Source organism: Syngnathus floridae, chromosome 11 (genome assembly GCF_059516105.1).
Source record: "Syngnathus floridae isolate MCC-2025c chromosome 11, RoL_Sflo_1.0, whole genome shotgun sequence".
In the NCBI taxonomy this organism is placed as follows: Eukaryota; Metazoa; Chordata; class Actinopteri; order Syngnathiformes; family Syngnathidae; genus Syngnathus; species Syngnathus floridae.
This window is the reverse complement of record NC_142423.1, coordinates 13521244-13538464: the sequence shown is the minus strand read 5'-3', so window position 1 is coordinate 13538464 and position 17221 is coordinate 13521244. Positions and strand designations below refer to the sequence as shown.

Below are 17221 nucleotides of genomic sequence, written 5' to 3'. Positions count from 1 at the left end.
CAGTAGAACTCCATGTACTCCCTGATTTTGTTCCCTCATAATTATATAATTATTAAATATTTCTGAAGCGGGGAGCCAAGCCCCATTTTCGTGGAAATCGCGTATTATTAGTTTCATGGGGTTAGAATAATTTTTTCTGAATGGGAATAGAGGGATCCACAGTCCACTGTGCTTTAGATTTAAAAAATAATAATCCAATTAAAAAAAAAAAAAAGAACTAAAACTGAGTGTGATTATGTTCCTTTTACATATGGAATGATCAAATAATCTTAGCAATTATACAGTGAAGGGTGTGTTTTGTTGTAATCACACTCAATCCAGACGGCTGGAGTTAGTGCTTTATTTTCCTCTTTAAAAAGCATTATTTTGTGAGTTAAATGACAACTTGAGACATTGATCATGAGGCGTATATGTACACGACAACATCATGGCATGAGTAAAGTGCCCAATGGTCAACAAGAACAAAACAAAAACTCCCAACAAAGTGTCCCACATGCTCATCAGTAAACGTTTTCTTCTATTCGTGTATGTCCAGAAACTTGCATTGTTTGTCATTAATCATCATCACATCTTGCTCTTGAATGTTGTGACTTGTTGGGGGCTGCCACGTTGTCTCCCATTTGATATTTATTTTGAAAACAGAGGCAACTCTCGTGCTTAAAAGTATGTGTATGGCTGTTGGGGTAAAGTTAGTTCTTTTGTCAATGGTGTCTCAAAATCAGTGTTTCCCAAACTATATTGGGCCAAGGCACCTATTTCACAATGGAAATAAAATCTCATGGCAGACCATTTCACAGATCGGAACCACCGTTAATTACGTGATTCTGATAGCTTGTGGAAGATGTTCAGTGACAAAACTTGGTTGGGTGCCAGTGCTCTCAGTTGTAGATTTTAGTGGCACATTCGCCATGAATGGGGTTCAAGAGCAAACACCCTAATAACAAAAATCACTGGGTAATAAAGGCCCCCCTCCCACAAATACACCATGTCCCAAAAATTCAATCAAATATGTATACTGTAATGTAATTGCCTATAGATACCACAAGATGGCGTTAATGTGTTATTTTTAAGTAAATCACCTAAACTCATTTCAACAAATATAACAACATCCTTGCCCTGAAGGCATACTGCGAGTTTAAAAAAAAAAAAAAAATCCCAATAAGTGTATGCTGAACTGCAAACATGCTTTAACTCAGTGAGAAAACTTTGTTTGGCGGTAGGCTGCAAAATTGGTCTCATGTCAAATATGTGCCGTGGCTCAAACGCTGACATGAATTCAGCTTCAAAAGTGCAATCATAATAACCGGCTGCTTTTAAAAATGTGCAGAATGCCAACAAACTGCTTGGCAGGACTTTTGAGCATAAGACTCACCTGTGGGCAAAATTAGAACGAGAAGAGACAGGAATCGAGAAGGTTGTAGTTGCACGAGTATAAAAAAAAGCTTCTTTTTAAAACATCAACTAAAACAAAAAGAGTCTGTGATGAACTGCTTTTTCATCCCCAGGCAGCCCGGACGGGTGGGTGTTAGTTCCTGAGCGTGGGACGGACGGGAGGAGGCTTCGTACCCATTTTTAGCCGTGTGGCTAGGCGTCGGACTCGTCCTTCTTCTTACCCTCCTCCCCGCCGGCATCGCTGTCCTCCGATTGGCTGTTGCTCAGTACCACAAAGTTTCCGTCGGCCCCTGCGGAGTTGGCGGGTCGGCTGGAGGCGGCGATGAGGCGACTTTGCTCCTCCAGGTCCTGGATGATGCCACCAAAAGCTTCGTTATATGATTGCATGAACGGAACTTTTGAAGGAGGCCACCTCTGAGATTTTTCTATTCTGCTTATTTCAGAGTCTATGTCTTCTAGGAAAATATATATATTTTTTCTTGCTTGGTCCAATTAGATTCCATTTTGAGTTGCAAGAGAGTATTGAGGGTTCGATCTCGTAATAAAGGCGGAAGAGGAAGTCACCTTCTCTATCTGTCTTTGCTTGCTGAGTTCCTCCTGCTGCTTCTCTTTGGCTTTGTCCTGCTCCTTGCGCTTCTCGGCTGCCTTGCGGTCCTACAACGTGACACCGGTCGGTCAAAAATGCAAATTCTATGTCCATATAATTTCTTTTAAAAGGTAAAAACTCACCAGCGCAGAGTGAAGGGCAATCTGCTTAGCCAGCCCAATGCTGTCGCAGATCTGAAAGAAAAGAAGTAGCAATGAAGCGACAATATTGACGTTTTACATGACGTCATACATTTTCAGGTCAAATGTTTATTAATTGTAAAGGTCAACCTTCTCGCCGTCGTCGTTGGACTCCAAGATGTAGCAGACGGCTCGTCCGTCGGCGTGCCCACTGCCCGAGTACAAAATAAACCCAAACAGTCGCTTGTTGTCCTGATGGGACGAAGACTGCAGCACGCTGGACAAAGGAAACTGATGGGGAAGAAAAAAAACACACACACACACAAACACACACAAACATTAAGTGCACTGCAGAGGCCCATGTGTGACGTAGGCCAGCGCCGACCTACCCTGAGTCGCGTCACTTGTGTCTGCGGGTCGATGAGCCTGCAGAGAAAAAGAAGCTATTTTCCCCCAAAAGAAGAAAATGTGGAAACTACTTTGACACGTTGATGGTTCTTACTTGAGGCAGTCACAAGTGACCAGCAGGTGCGACTCGGTCATCCTGAAGATGTTGTGAATGGCGCGCGCTGCCAGGATCTGCCTCATGGTTTCGGGGATGACGTCGGGCGACTCGGTGCTCTTCACCTCCATGGAGCCCAGGAAGCGGACGATGAAGAGCTGGTGGAGGATAGAGTCTGGAACACCCCGGCCCCCCAAAATACAGTAAGTAGATTAGGGGTGTCAAACATACGGCCCACGGGCTGGAACTGGCCCGCAAGGCGGTTCGATCAGGCCCAACACAGCAGACGAAATCTACGTCGTAGATCAAATATGTAGCTTATCCCCAGGCTCCAGGGGGCAGTAATGAGCTCTCAGAGAGCATAGCATACCTTCACTGTCCTCCGCTGCTTTGTCCCCCGACTCGCCGAATGGATTACTTCTCCTGTGGGGATGCATGCGCAACTATTATCATATAAATATAATATTGATGATTGAATTTTATGGATGTAAAACATATTAACAAATTCACCACCTGCTCAAATGATATTTATTATTAGGTTTTTAACAATTGAATTAAAGTCTAATTATTGAAAAATAACTGACTGGGGGGAAAAAACAGATCAATTTATTGGTTTAAATGTGTTGAAATTAATGTAGAATTTTTTAAAAAGTTACAATAAAAACTAAAGACCATGATCACAAATTTGTCACCCACAACTAAATATCTATTTTGTTGTACTTTTTATTCTCATGATAGAACCACGACATTTGTTTTTGTTTTGTTTCTACCTTCCAGCCTGTGACGCCGTCTTGCCGTGTGCCGCGTTTTCCTCGCTGACGGGGGAAATGATGTCAAACTGGATTGGTGTTTCCGGGGCGACCAGGGCGTCCAACGACAGGACGGACAGGGCAGGCGATGGCTCCGAACCCATCGAGCTGATGCTGCCGGTTCTACCCACGCGGCTCTTGCTGCCATGACGCAAGTACGTGAGGTGGGCTCTCCACGTGGAACATGTACACATGAAAAGCACGCTGCTAACCTGGCAGGCCGCATGCTGTCGTGTCTCTGCTGGAAGGACGGTGATGGCGTCACCGCCTCGATAGCGGATTGATTGACTCGGGCCGCCAATTCCTGTCGGTGCAAATGCGACATCACTTGAGAACACGCTTGTGAATGAAGGAGTCATGACGCGCACAGACTCCCGCACCTCGGCGTTCTCGCTCAGGTAGATGCGTCTGGAGATGTTGTTGATGGTGGCGATCCACTGGTGAGAGACGCGGTGAGAGACGGTCCATCGACCACAATCGGAGACTCCCTCTTACCTCCTCGCAGTCCTTCCTGCTCTCGGCCTGCAGGGTCACCACTCTGAGCGCGCAACACAAATCAAGAAACTGTACTTTGGACTGCACCGACAGACAGATATCAGAAGGAACATGATGAATGATGCTAAAAGAAGGCGAAGGAGCGGCAGGCGGCGCCTTACTTCTTGCCGTCGAAGGACGTGATCTGGAAGCAGAAGCGGCGGTCGTCGCTGTCCACCGCCATGACGGAGGCGTTGTCCAGGTCGGTGACCAGGCCGCCTGCCACTTCGGCACGGCCTTGCTGCATCAGGTTGCCCCCCTGCGTGAAGAAGTACTGGCGCTCCCACGACGTCGACACCAGGCCCGTCTTGCTGCGGGCGGGAAGGGCGGCACAACAATGTGAAATGATTCCGCTCACGTTGTTTGTTTGACTCGAGAAAGATATAAACCCGACTGACTGACTGACTCAAAAGTGCTTCGTGGGCCAGCAGCCCAGCGTGTCCCTTTTCGGAGTGTACTTACCTGCGAATGTAGAGGTAGCCCTGCTTCTGGGTGAGGTTACGACACACGGGCGACTGCAGCAGGTCCGGGTCGCAAGGCGCGTACAGCGGGTCACATGACCTCTCCATCTGCTCGATGGTCTGCTGCATGCGGCCCGTCTCCTCCTCCATCTCCCGACGCACGCTGAAGCGCACAGTTCAACTTCTCCGTATTTCGCGTCGGAAACGGCAATCACGACGGAATTGCACTTTACTTCTGGACGCTGGTCCCAATGGTGGCCAAGAAGTCCTCCCACTGCTGGCTGAGGTTTTCCGAGCCCAGTTTAAAGAAGCTGATCTGCGGATGAAGAAAAGAAGCCGATGATGGAATGGAAGCATCTAGATGCGCTCATGTTGCAACTCGTGAATGCTCCCCCACTTGGGCCTGCATGTATCCCAGCAGCGGCTCCAGCAGCGCCGTCTTCTTCTTGTACTGCAGCGTGTTGAGCGAGCAGAAGTAGTGCATCATGGTCTGGTGCTGCTTCTTGCGCGACGTGTACACGTCCTCCACTGCTTCGGCACGCATCTGCCACACACAACGCCCGCCGCCACCGTGTCAGCTTCCTCAGGTTTGCCATCGCGGCGATCTCGACAGGCGGCTCACCTTATCGTTGTCCTTCCTCTTGGACAGGCGGCTGTATCTGTTGACGGCCGTGTCGTGATCTGAAATAAATATGTTCTTTTAATTTCTTTTGCCCATGATTTTTTGCTCATATTTTGGGATACCGATGAAGCATTTTTGTCTGCTTCCAAAAATTCTAAATGTTCTAAATTCTAATCTAAAAAAAACTTACCATCACTGGATATTTGGAAGACTTCCTTCAAAGTTAGGATCTCTGCAGGCACAGATAAGTGATGTTTTATGTCACAAAGTTAAATTATGTTATATCTAACATCCAAATAAATACCCTTGAGGTCTCGCTCTTTGAACTGCGTGATGGGGAACATCATGGCATCGGCCAGCTGCGTCGACAAGACGGCATGACAGGAGCTCAGCTGGCCAAATAAAAAAAGAAAAGAGAAGAAGAGGCTTGAGCGCCTGGTCAAGAAGAAGAGGCTGAAGATGTGGCATAATACACTCACCTCGTCGATGACTTTGGCAAACTGCTGCAAGGTGGAACTCATTACTTCATCGTCGCGCCCTAAAGGAAAACACTGCAAATGCCAAACTGGGTCATCGCTTATAGGTGAAGAAAAAAGCTGCTTCACCAAAATATGATCTGATGTCGGCCAGAATGATGACAGTTATCAATATGATCACCGTTTTATAAGACTGTCAGTGCAAAGATGTGTTTTACTGCCTTCATAAGACACCCAAAATGCCTTGTCATAAAACAATGCCAAAAAAAAACATGAATATGAAAGATCCGAACCTGTTTGTCGTATTCTTTTAGCAGTCTGGAGGTGAGATGTGTTGCAGCACTCAGCTCATTCTGAGAAGGAAAAAAAACATCACATGCACAAATCACCAAAGACATCCAGTCAATGGTTCTTCTCGTACTTGTCAAAGGCGAGCGTGTGTGTACACACAAACACACACACCTGGGCATCATAGATCCTGTGCATGGCCTTATAAAGCTTGGAGCAGTAGCTGGACATGGCTGCTGTGTCCTCTTCAAACACTCCGAGAAGAGAGCGTGTCTGAAGTATCAAATAATATTTCATTGAAAAATATGATACACGACAACTTTATTTTGCAACAACTGCAGCTGTAACAAAGTGCAAATGTAGCAACGGTGCAACCCCCAAAACAGTCAATTGAAACAATTAAAATTCAGATTTGCCCTACTAGTGTGCAGGAATGTCATTGTGCTAGAAAAAAAAGTGGATGCTTCCCAAAACTGGTGAGACACGGACATTCTACCAGTGGTGTTTTACTCGTGAGGACAAAGATAATTCTAGTGCATGGACCGCAGCCTGGAAAATGAATCAAACAAGCGGCTTTCCAAAACCAGCATTGATTTGTGAGCAATAAAAGGAAGTGTGACGTCATAGCAAAGGTCGCTGTCTTCGCCATCTATGAAAAACCACCACCACCACATTGTGCATTCACATAAAGACATCAAGATGACAGGCAGAAAGCTAGCCAGGCGGCTACGGAAGTAAGTACACGAAAATATGGCTTGCAGCCCAAAAAAGGAGAGCCTCCCTTGACGGCCATCAGCTGATGTGCCAGCTGGGCCGACTTCGCTTCAGCCTTCCGTCTCACAACGGCTGGCTGCTATTGGTTAGCATGTGGCTAGCTGTTGACAAACACTGCTGTTAGCATAGCAGCTCGCGGCTAGCGTTAGCGTATAACGTAAAGGAGTTCACAAGTCGGAACTCCTTTTTTCTTAACCTGCGGGCTGTCCTCCAGCGTCTCTTCGAGAGGCAACTTCTCTATCCCGGGCATGGTTGCTGCTTGATGATAGATGACTGTTGACGAAAGAAATGACAATCACAAATTAGCTCGTCAACTCCCACTTCTAGATTTTTTATTTTGGGCAACCCGGAATCCACTACAACAGCCAGAAACAACTCCGCCTTGTCCCTTGGATTTTGATTAGACGATGAAAACGTCCAAACCTTTCATTGGACAAAGAAAAACGTCCAAGCATTTCATTGGCTCTTTTTTTTAAAGGAAAAACGTTGCCATTGTGGCTCTATGCGGGATCGCCCTTGTTGCGTATGGCCAGACGACAAGCGCCAAAATGGCGGCCGCGTTGAACGGAAATTCAATTTATCTTTATTTTTTTTTTCAACGTTACAGTGTTCAATTAAATGTTATGAATGAATAAAAGAGTAAAATTTCCCATGAACTGTGTATAAGTGTTGCCGTTTTTTGTATTGTATTCTTCTTAATAATATCAAAGTAGGATATTAAGTACTTTTTCACACTTTTTTGTACAGTTGTATATAATGGTTCAGTATGGGATTACATTATTTTTGTAAATGTCTAGTCCGTGTTTTTTTTGCAGCAACAAATCCTTATTTGATTCACACAAATTATTGTTTTGCCCTTACCGTTTTATCCCCAAAATAGTCAGTCATACATTAATTTAAAGCATAGTGCTTAAAGGAAATATTACAGTGTTTACAGTAAATGAAAAAAAAAACACAAATCAGCACACCCTATAGTCACTTTATTGACAATATGTACAGTATAAACATGCTTATTAAATATTTGTCACAAATGTGATAAAGCAGAACAACTTGAATAAATCTTATATCAGTGCCCCTTTTGCAATTTAATTGTACAAATATAAAATCATAAAATCAACAGAACCATTTCATAAGAGAAAAAACATGTAAAAAAGTGTTTTACTTCTTTCTTTGTGCTTCGCTGGTGTATGGCAGCCATGTCGGTGAGGTGAGCAGGCAGGCACAAGTCCGCAACACGTCAGCTATGACTGCTTCAGGATCATCTTCGAGAGCCAATCCAAACCTTCCACCAGACCTGACCCGCTCACTGCGCAGGACGCCTGAACATAATACTACACACACATACATCTTTTGACTATAGGGCCATTTTTGCAATTGATGAGCAATTGGGTGAGGGCAAAATTCATTTAAATCAGAATTTGGATGAAAAAAAAAAAAAAGACATCACGTGTAACTTGCAACCTACCGGCTGCGTGACTCCCGACAGGCGCAGCCCCTCGCTGATCTGACTGACAGTCATGGCTTGAGGGAGGTCCTGCTTGTTGGCAAACACCAACAGCGCCACCTTCCTCAGCTCATCTTCTTCCAGCTGTCAAACAACAACACCTCAATGGAATACTTGAATGCGTGGCTGGATTATGATTCAATGGTTGATGAAGACTCACAATCCTGTGCAGCTCTTCAGCAGCCTCTTTCAGCCTCTGAGGGTCGTTACTGTCCACCACAAAGATGACGCCCTGAACAAACATTCATGGACAGTTTCAAAAATAATGGACCTAAATGAATGTCTTTATCATCCAAATACACATTTGTGTTTACTTACATTAGTGTTTGTGTAGTAGTGTCTCCATAACGGTCTGATGACAGTTTGCCCGCCGACATCCCAAACAGTGAAGGAGATGTTTTTATATTCAACAGTTTCTACATTAAACCCTGCATATAAAACAATCCTACGTAATTATTATGACACCTTACAATTTTCAAAATGATTCATTTTTTTTTGCAGTGTTTTGACCGACCCACGGTGGGGATGGTGGTGACCACCTCAGCCAGCTTCATCCTGTACAGCAAAGTGGTTTTACCCGCAGCATCCAGACCAACTGGAACACCCAAAAATGTGTGACAATGACAATAAAAATCTATTCTATTCTAACAATATCAATAGTAGGAATAATGACTATCAAAATCAATCTTGAACTCACCCATTAGAATCCTGGCGGGAGTTTTGGCAGTAAACATGGCAAAAAGTCGCGAAATGAAGACGCCCATAGTTGTGCTCAGCGTGTCCTCTTATGCTTTTCGTGTTATGTGTGTGCTTTTATAGGCTAGATGTGTGTGTCCGTGTGTGTGTCTTGTCATGTTATATCATGTCATGTGTGTCCATGCAAACAAGTACACGGTGGCATCTGCAGGTTGCGACAGAGGTGTGACTTCCGTATTAAAGTGTGTCCTGCGCCGGAAGTTGGACTTTGTTGAAGCCCGTTGACATGACGACCCACGGAAGCGGATTCATACCACTTTGGCTTTTTGAGGAGCGACGAAAAGGGCGCAGGAATTCAAAGCGGATTGAAACGTCACGTGACGTCACATCCGGGGATTTGTGTACGTCACAAACACCGAGCTGCTTCCACGTGGAGCGAAACAACACAACACAGTTGGGGCAAAATCAAAATAATTATTTCTGTTTCTGTTATTATATTTTAAGACAATTGACAACTTTCTCTGAAAATCGCCATAATATTTTCCCTTCAAAATCACATTTTGCAAGAGAAACAAAACGAAACAAGAAAAGCAACATAAAACGTTGAGCGTGTATTAACATTTTATTAGAATACGAATAACTCGAGCATAATATTCTTTGTCAATAAACCAAAAATTAAAATCAACTGTCGACTTTCAAATGAAATGATCATTTCACGTCATTAGTCCACAATATCACACAAATGGTTCAATGTAGTGGTTGAATTCCTCCCATCGTCATCTGCATCTTTAGCTTATGCGCTATTAGCAAAATACTTATTTGCACATTTTAATTTGTACAAAAAGGTTCTCCACTGTTGCATACACGCACACATGTGAAAATATGCGTCTTTGTTATGAATATAAAAGACTGCCTGCTCCATGTATGGATTATGTGAAATAAACTATGGTTATTAATGCATCTGAAATATTTAAGAATTTTGCAACAAATTTCCCATGAATATTTTCTAGCAATTCACCAGAAATTTGCCATGAAAAATCTTCTAAAATTGAAAGTTCTACAGGAATGGATTCAAACTTTTGCAAAATTTCAATTAATTTTCCAAAGAAAGGTTTCCAGAAACTCTGCGTCAGAAGTTCACCATAAATTCCCAGCCAATTTTTCATAAGGAAGAATATTACATGAGAAAAATCATAACATAAAATGATACAATTATTAATTCAGTCAAGCAGCAATTATGCTTTACTGTCCTTTCTGGAATTGTACAAAAAGTATGAAATGTTAAAAGTAAAATAAAATAAAAACAATGCTAATGAAATGGTAGAAGCAAAAAAAAAAAATGCAAATAACCTATAATGCAGTTAAATGGTGGTCAAAATAATGAAATAATAAATATTTTTTTGTTAACAAATCGAGTGTGAATGATATTTATGGAGACTTCCTGAGAGATTTTAAAGGCATTTACAGGGGAAATCAAACAATAGCATCGTTATCTTCATGAGCATAAATTAAGGCCATGTCATCAGTTTGAACACATTCAAAAGATCATTTAGCGATGGAAAACTTTTGAAAATCCTCCACCAAATTTCCTGTGCTTGAAAAGTTTCCAGTAACATTTCCAACAGTGACTTTCTATGTGTTTCCTGGCATTTACAATAACTACCTTCCCAGAATATCAGAAGATTTTTGGGAACATTTTCTGTCAAATGTCAGAAATTCTCCAGAATTTTTCTTGGAAATTTTTCAGGAATTCCAGTAAATTCTTATGGAAAGATTCTAGCAGGTCAATGGAATATTTTGCGTGATTAGTGGAAAGTTCCCGGCATTTTTATGCCACAGTTCCTGTGTAAATTTCCAGCAACTAATTCAAGATTGATACAATTTCAAATTAAAAAATTCCATCAAAATTTGCTGTGTGACATGGAACTGACAAAAACGCTGACTTAAAGTAGGATCCTGGCGCGGTCATGTGACAAAGATGCAGAAGCCTGATTGGCTGATGTGAAAATGAGTGTGTCGCTGGTGTTGCATTATTGCTGTGTTGTTGGTGTGGCTTTGAGAGTTGTTACTTTCTTGTAAGAAAAAACATTACAAAAAAGAAAATCTAAAAAATACTGTAGTAGATCATCTTTCAAGTTTGGCTAGGTTTGATTTTTTTGGGCAGAAGGAACGTTACGCACGCACAAACACTTTTTTTTGGGGGGACAGAAATTTCAAGCCTAAAAAAAATCCATAAATTCCTAGGATATTTTCCACCAAATTTCCAATGAAAGTTTTTCATTAACATTCTGGAAATTCTTAAATTTACTAAAAAAAAAAAACAGGTCACATGACCTAGATGCAGACGCCCGATGAGTGCGTCGCTGGTGTAAAATTGTTGTGCTATTCACTGGATGTTAGTTCAATTGAAAAATTAAAAGCTCCACCATTGGCTGCTTGCATACTAGTGCCTGTTTTCTTTTGTTTTACGTACACAATGTTAAGAAGTGCACTTTAAAAGCCAGTCTTTAAAAATGATTCAAGATTAAAAGCCTTTTCACAAAAATCCCTCCAGACATTTGGAAATGATGAGAAAACACTGAGCGTTCTTCATGTGGTAGGTGGCCATGATGTCTTTTTTTTTTCTTGGGTCAAAGTTCAGGGTGTGGTGGGTTTGTGGAGGATACCCTGGAGGTCTTCGGGCAAGGCCAGGATGACGCCGTCGATGTGAGCTCGCAGTTTGGCCAGTGTGCCGGCACCCACGGGCAGACGCTCTTTCTCGGCTTGACTCTGTGGAGGAAAAACAACAACCCAAAACAAGTCAGTATTTGGTTTGGGGGCTTTTTCTTGCGATCCAATTTTTTCAACTTGCCAATTTGTCCTTCAACTTGAGGACCAGATCCACCGTCTCCACCTCCGAGTGCCTCTGGACTCGCTGCTGCAGGTCCTAACATAGACAAAAGGTGAAAAAACTCTACCCAGGGTCTGCAATATTGGATGGGGAAACGCTTCACCCCGAGACTTAAACAAATGGAGAACTCCAGCTCTATGAGACCTGAACAACCTTGCTCCCTCCTCATCCACCCCCGGCTCACCTCCTCACAGAGCGCTTCCAGGTGCAGGGCCTCCAGTTTCTGTGTCATCTCCTTCCTCCTGTTGCGGAACCAGCCGTCAAAGTTTGGAGATTTCAGGAAGTGTCTGGAGAACAATGTGGGAATAAGCAAGTGAGAACATGCGACGAGCCAATGTGGGGAAATGGTGAGAGAACATGTGAGGACCACCTGGACCGGCATGGATGAGCGCGTACCTGTACAGTCCGATCCAGTCTCCCTTGAGTCTGGAGGTGAGCTGCGGGCCGGCCTTCTCCAGCGTCTTCATGAAGTCCTGCTGGACAAACGGCCGCAGCAGAGGTGGATTCTTCCAGGGGCTAATGGACTTCTGCAGAGGCATCAGGCTGGCCACGTAGCGCTCCTGCTCGCCGGGCAAACAAACGACTTCATCGGGGCGTTCTCACTCATGACTGCCGATTGCATTTTTGCCATTTACCAGAGGGATGATGAAGCTCTGCGTCAGCTCCAGAAAGTAGCGCCGCAGAATTGCATTCTGAGCCGCCGAAGGCCTCTTCTGTTGGACACCCTGACCCCCCCAAATAAATAAACAATCTTTATAACAGGTTTGGGGGGACATGTGGCATCTTTAATTTACCTTCTGAAGCTGCTTGATGATTTCCTCATCTTTGTTCAGATACGGCTTGTACGCCGTATACACACCTGGAAAACACACACACAGTGAGTCCACTAATTTGAGTGAGTCACACGAGTCCTGAGTCAACTGAATCGATCAAGTTCCAAGTGATTCTCAAAAGTCTTATGAGCAGCCTATATCGTCTTTGAAGGAACTGATTTTCCCCAAAGCGAGTGGACCTTGCCTCCCCGATTTTGTCAAGACGGAGAGGACGAAGAGATTTACCGGGTTTGGAGTCGAGAGTTTTTAGATTCTTCAGTTTCTTCACTTTCATCTGCTTGGCCATCTCGCCTGTGCGGGGATTAGATTTTTTTTTTTTTAACGCTGCCGCTCCAGTTAAACACCATCTGATTAAGATTTGGATCGGATGTCCAAATACCTGCTTGCTTCATGTCGCCAATCCGGATGATGTGAGGCCAGTGCTGCAGAGTCTTCGCAAAGAAGGGGTTGGTCACTCCCAGGATGACTGAGGGTCTACAGGCAGGTTTAAAATCGTGTCACCGCGGCTCGGCAATCACTGACATGCACTGAATTGCTGACGTGAGCACATTCCTCACTTCAATCCAAGTATGGAAGTAGAAATAAAGAAATAAATGGAAAAGCCATTCATGCATATAAAAATACAAAAAAAAATCATAATTACTAAGCATCAAGTGTGCATAATAGTCATAACTAGTAAGCAAGTAACCATCATTTTACATAGAAGATAAAAAAAAACCTGCTGGTTAATATTGCTGGATTATTCATCTACATGTGTTGCTCCACCATTTTTGTTCAAATATCTGTTTTTTAAATGGTTGTAACTGTTACATGGATCCGAGTTTTTTGTGTGTGTGTGGGACACATTTAGACTCACGGAGCCTGCGTCCTGGTGGTGTACTCCTTGAACTCGCTGTCGTGGATGGTGAAGTAGGGTCGGAAGTCGCTACAGTATCGTAGAGGAGACACGCAGCTGCATGCAACACAACAGAATGTGGACTTGACTTTTGAGTTGAGCATTTATTTCATCGGAGTCATTTTGTAACATTTTGAGCATCCTTTCTTTGTCTGCCATGATCTTAACTAACGTTGCTACATCTTTGGCTATACTATGTCGACCAGTAGTCATTGTTATTTTGCGCACTTTTTCCAAAGTGTTTGAGGAAAGGAGTGTAACAGCACGAATGGAATTTGGGAACCACCTGACCAGTGCCAGCACGGTGTCCGACGACTCGGCGGGAGAGGGCGCCATGACAACGAGCGCCTCCCCCAGCAAGACCAACTCCCACAGCATCTGGATGTGGAAGAAGACTGGAAAGAAGCACCTGCGCAGACACAGAGCGAAGCGTTACATTTCACAAGCACAAACCTGCACGAGAGTGGGACGAAACCAAAATCACAAGAGAACATTTGTGGGACCGGAGGGCTCACCTGAAGAGGTCCACCTCGTGGATGGTGGGCAGCACAATGGACACCAGACTGTCACTCTGCACAATAAAAATCGGAAAAGAAATCATCGGAGGAGAGACTTTATGGCTGCGCCCGTGAGTGTGGTCACCTGCGTCGACTGCACCAGTTGTGACGTTCCCGGTTTGTCGTAGCATGTCGGGATGCGCACCTGCGGCGGCACATGTCAAAAACACTCCATCGTGGTTTCTCAGTTGACGCTTGCCCGGCGAGGTGCCGCCGCGCTTACCTTGATGACCACGCCCATGATGGGCAGCGTGAGGATTCTCCCTGGATGCGGCGTGGGCCAGCGATCCATATCGTTACAAGCTGTGAGGCAAAAGGGTGAATCCTTCGTGTGGGCGGGTTCGATCGTCGACTAGTTTTGACTTTTGCGAGCGTGTCAGATAAATGCAAAAGCTCGTACCCGCCTCCAGACACGGTTCCTGCTTCTCAAAGTATTCCGGAGCCATGATCTTGAGGAGCGAGTGGAAGAAGGTCACGTAGGGAAGCTTACTGATGAGGACCAGAGACTGCAGCACAACAGTGTGATGTTTGATGAGCACGAGGACAGTCGTCCAAGAATTACACGTGTGCATGTGGCTTGCATTCACCTTCTGGAAGTAGCCTCTCTTTAGAGACTTGTCCCGCACTTGCCGAAAATACACATAGCCGTAATAATGGCCCTGCTCCCTCTGTGAACGCACGTATACAGCATATAAGGTAACAGGCACGTAGGAATGAAAATGGACTTTTGAATAACTTGTTATTTTTGCCTATGTAGGAAAATTCGCCCTCATGGAATTTTGTAAAGCTGTGATGTCACAATTTGTCAAATTCAAATCATTTCGACACACGACAAACCTAATTTGTTTGCTGTACTTATTTTGGTGGCATTTAGAAAGTTGAGTAGTTTCTTAGGTTGTGTATGTCCATGCGTGTGTGGGCAACCTTGAGGCAGGGCGGCGCATCCCTGTCACTGGTTTCCAGGAAGCAGCCCAGTGACGACTTCCTGTTGGAGCCTTGACGAAAGCGGAAGCAAAATTGGGTGTCGCCAAGGCAACCTGGAAGCAAGCAGCAGGAGCCCGATGAGGAACTACGGAAGGGGACTTGTTAGGGCTGACACCAATGATTATTTCAACAATCCATTTATCTGGAAATGATTTTTTTAAATTAATAGGATTAAAAAGAACATGTTTTAACTTTCATCTCATCTTTTCATAAATCTCAACAAATCAGAGAGTCAACTAAATAGTTCCACAGTATCCCCATTAAAAAAAAGCTCAAACCAAAACCTACCAGAGTTGGAGTCCGGGAAGGACAGGTAGCAAATGCTTGTTTTCTAAAAGGTGAGCACAACAATAACCGGTTTACTGGTTGTGTGAACAGACCAGATCGTACAAATTAAGGATGCATCGATACCGCAACTTTGCACTCGTACTCATGACACGGGAGCGGATACCAGAAGCCGATACCACATTATTACTTTTACAGCAGTTCCTTCTGCGGCAAAGGTAGGCAAAGGTTAAGCTAGCGTGCAAAGCCAGCAAGTGAAGGAATAACGTCGGCTGTGTGGGAGTATTTCAAAGTAAATGAAAGTGACAAGAGCAAAGCGGACTGTAGTATTTGCAACGCAAAACTCTCTGGAGGTGGGTCTAAATAAAACCGTTTTTAGTTTCAAAATTGGTATCGGTGCATCCCTCGTCCAAATCTCACGCACCTCTTTCTCTGACAGCTTGGAATGATGCGGATAAATCACCTGGAGGACAGATAAGCACAGTGCATACACCCAAATGCAGAACACCAAAATGCAACATTTCAGACATTCAGCAATGTTATATTTAGCTTTCACCACAAATTGGAGCCCAAAGTTCTTTTTGGGTTCATGTGGAGCGTTTGCAAAGTTTGTGTTCCCTGATTATCAGCTCACTGTTTGCCTTGGGTTCAAAAGAAGCACTTGAAATTATTCATGGAATTCTACTTGCTTAATGCCTCACAGGACAAATATTGCACAGGGACAGAATAAGTGTAAGGTAGGGCGCAAGACTAATTTAGACAAAAGTAGTGCTTGAACCGCGATATAGCATTGGCGTACTGTAAAATAGTTTTAAGCCATCGCTAAGGGGTCATCCGTTTACTTGTTTTAAAGTTCAAGTTTCATGTTCTTGCGCAATGCTGCCTCATTTCAATGTTTTTGTTTCCTTGTGGTTAAGAATAATTTTTTAGTGAGTCCGTTTCGTTGTTTCATGATATTTTGGCAAGTCAAATTTTCCTGTTTTATAAGCACTTGAAATAAGTCATGGTATTTATATTATGACTTCTTTTATTTTCATTTTTTTAACCTTGTGTGTTAACACGACAACTAGATCTGATGTAAATAAGCAGTAAGCAAACCATTGCGTGGTTTGTGCCAGGAATTAGTCGGAGCCTTGAATTAAAAGCTAACTTTTGGAACCCTTCCCAGCGGACACCCTCCTCCGATGAGCAAGCTGACCTCGACGGGTCTCCCCTCACCTCCACCGCTTGTCCCAGCTCCAGGTCGAAGCCCACCACGCAGATGCAGTGCAACCAGGCCGAGAAACGATCCCAAGGCAGCAGCACGGTGCTGCCCACGGGATCCTCGTCGTCGCCCCCGGGCCCGGCGGGCAGCGGTATCTCCTCTGCCGGGGAGATACTACTGGCGTCATGGTCATCCAGGTCCTCTGATTCCTCCACCGGCTCCCCCAGCTCCTCCGGGCCTTGCAAAGCCATGGCGGCCGGCCGGATGCGGACACGCGGAAGAATGTTTACTGTTTCTTCCACTTATAAAAACTGATATTTGTGCACGCTTTTCTTGTGGGAATCAACACAAGAAAAACTGCGGTTCCGTTAGCGACCTAGCTAAGCCACCCGGGATGCTCAGGTCGAGTCGGGAGTGACGTATAACTCCACGTCATCACGCAAGGACGTACCCGAGTTATGTTCAACTGCAACACGGGAGCTCGGAAAAGTAAATACCCACCAGTTAATTACAGTGAACTCTAAAAAAACTTCTGTTTTTAACACTGATTCTCACAAGGATCACTTGGTATTTTTTTTAAATTAAATTATTGTATCATTTAAAAACTATATTAAACAGTTGTATAGTCTGTATACACGTATTGTCTGTTTAGAATTTCATATATTCATACACACATTTATGAATTTCAATGTCCAAAATAATGGACACATTTAATGTCTCTTAAAGTTTACAAAGAAATATCTGCATAAATCCTTAGGTCAAATGCCTTCCATGAGAACTTTGTGACGT

The 17221-nt window shown here is 44.0% G+C and overlaps 3 protein-coding genes across 4 annotated transcripts; all 3 read right to left on the bottom strand.

The window, feature by feature from the left end:
- Positions 1-326: 326 nt before the first annotated feature.
- On the bottom strand, positions 327-7046 carry appl1 (adaptor protein, phosphotyrosine interacting with PH domain and leucine zipper 1). 2 transcript variants are annotated; one of them, XM_088390355.1, is made up of 23 exons: positions 6781-7046; positions 6553-6685; positions 5985-6083; positions 5816-5875; positions 5526-5597; positions 5351-5438; positions 5237-5278; positions 5047-5105; positions 4822-4968; positions 4658-4740; positions 4426-4587; positions 4086-4274; positions 3925-3967; positions 3810-3866; positions 3642-3733; positions 3391-3570; positions 2991-3043; positions 2621-2795; positions 2508-2544; positions 2269-2409; positions 2122-2172; positions 1957-2046; positions 327-1740 (listed from the first exon to the last, which is right to left on the bottom strand). In XM_088390355.1, exons 2-23 carry the CDS (start codon positions 6601-6603, stop codon positions 1585-1587), a joined length of 2127 nt encoding a protein of 708 aa, XP_088246481.1. In that variant the 5' UTR covers positions 6604-6685; positions 6781-7046; the 3' UTR covers positions 327-1584. The 2 variants fall into 2 exon arrangements, with proteins under 2 accessions (XP_088246481.1, XP_088246480.1); XM_088390354.1 differs by lacking the exon at positions 6553-6685 and having other exon boundaries at positions 6781-7045.
- A 497-nt stretch (positions 7047-7543) lies between these two features.
- On the bottom strand, positions 7544-9130 carry LOC148391239 (ADP-ribosylation factor 4-like). The gene is made up of 6 exons (XM_088390276.1): positions 8786-9130; positions 8603-8683; positions 8407-8516; positions 8249-8320; positions 8050-8172; positions 7544-7915 (listed from the first exon to the last, which is right to left on the bottom strand). The coding sequence occupies exons 1-6, from the start codon at positions 8850-8852 to the stop codon at positions 7826-7828; spliced, it is 543 nt and encodes a 180-aa protein (XP_088246402.1). The 5' UTR covers positions 8853-9130; the 3' UTR covers positions 7544-7825.
- A 257-nt stretch (positions 9131-9387) lies between these two features.
- On the bottom strand, positions 9388-16862 carry dennd6a (DENN/MADD domain containing 6A). The gene is made up of 19 exons (XM_088390866.1): positions 16447-16862; positions 15653-15691; positions 15232-15274; positions 14884-14996; positions 14547-14627; positions 14360-14465; positions 14183-14262; positions 14045-14104; positions 13918-13973; positions 13689-13811; positions 13364-13459; positions 12887-12981; positions 12733-12798; positions 12469-12533; positions 12310-12399; positions 12071-12234; positions 11859-11961; positions 11636-11710; positions 9388-11553 (listed from the first exon to the last, which is right to left on the bottom strand). Exons 1-19 carry the CDS (start codon positions 16681-16683, stop codon positions 11422-11424), a joined length of 1824 nt encoding a protein of 607 aa, XP_088246992.1. The 5' UTR covers positions 16684-16862; the 3' UTR covers positions 9388-11421.
- Positions 16863-17221: the final 359 nt, after the last annotated feature.

Excerpts from the sequence above, each read along its gene's own strand:
- LOC148391239 (XM_088390276.1), bottom strand. The coding sequence starts at position 8,852 with ATGGGCGTCTTCATTTCGCGACTTTTTGCCATGTTTACTGCCAAAACT. Across the intron at positions 8,517-8,602 it reads CACCACCATCCCCACCGTGG|GGTTTAATGTAGAAACTGTT; the intron begins GTCGGTCAAAAC and ends TTTTATATGCAG. Across the intron at positions 7,916-8,049 it reads TGTCGGGAGTCACGCAGCCG|TATTATGTTCAGGCGTCCTG; the intron begins GTAGGTTGCAAG and ends ATGTGTGTGTAG.
- dennd6a (XM_088390866.1), bottom strand. The coding sequence starts at position 16,683 with ATGGCTTTGCAAGGCCCGGAGGAGCTGGGGGAGCCGGTGGAGGAATCA. Across the intron at positions 14,263-14,359 it reads GGAACCGTGTCTGGAGGCGG|CTTGTAACGATATGGATCGC; the intron begins GTACGAGCTTTT and ends TTTGCCTCACAG. Across the intron at positions 12,534-12,732 it reads AACTCTCGACTCCAAACCCG|GTGTGTATACGGCGTACAAG; the intron begins GTAAATCTCTTC and ends TGTGTTTTCCAG.
- appl1 (XM_088390354.1), bottom strand. The coding sequence starts at position 6,834 with ATGCCCGGGATAGAGAAGTTGCCTCTCGAAGAGACGCTGGAGGACAGC. Across the intron at positions 5,439-5,525 it reads TTGCCAAAGTCATCGACGAG|CTGAGCTCCTGTCATGCCGT; the intron begins GTGAGTGTATTA and ends TTATTTGGCCAG. Across the intron at positions 1,741-1,956 it reads AGCAAAGACAGATAGAGAAG|GACCTGGAGGAGCAAAGTCG; the intron begins GTGACTTCCTCT and ends GGCATCATCCAG.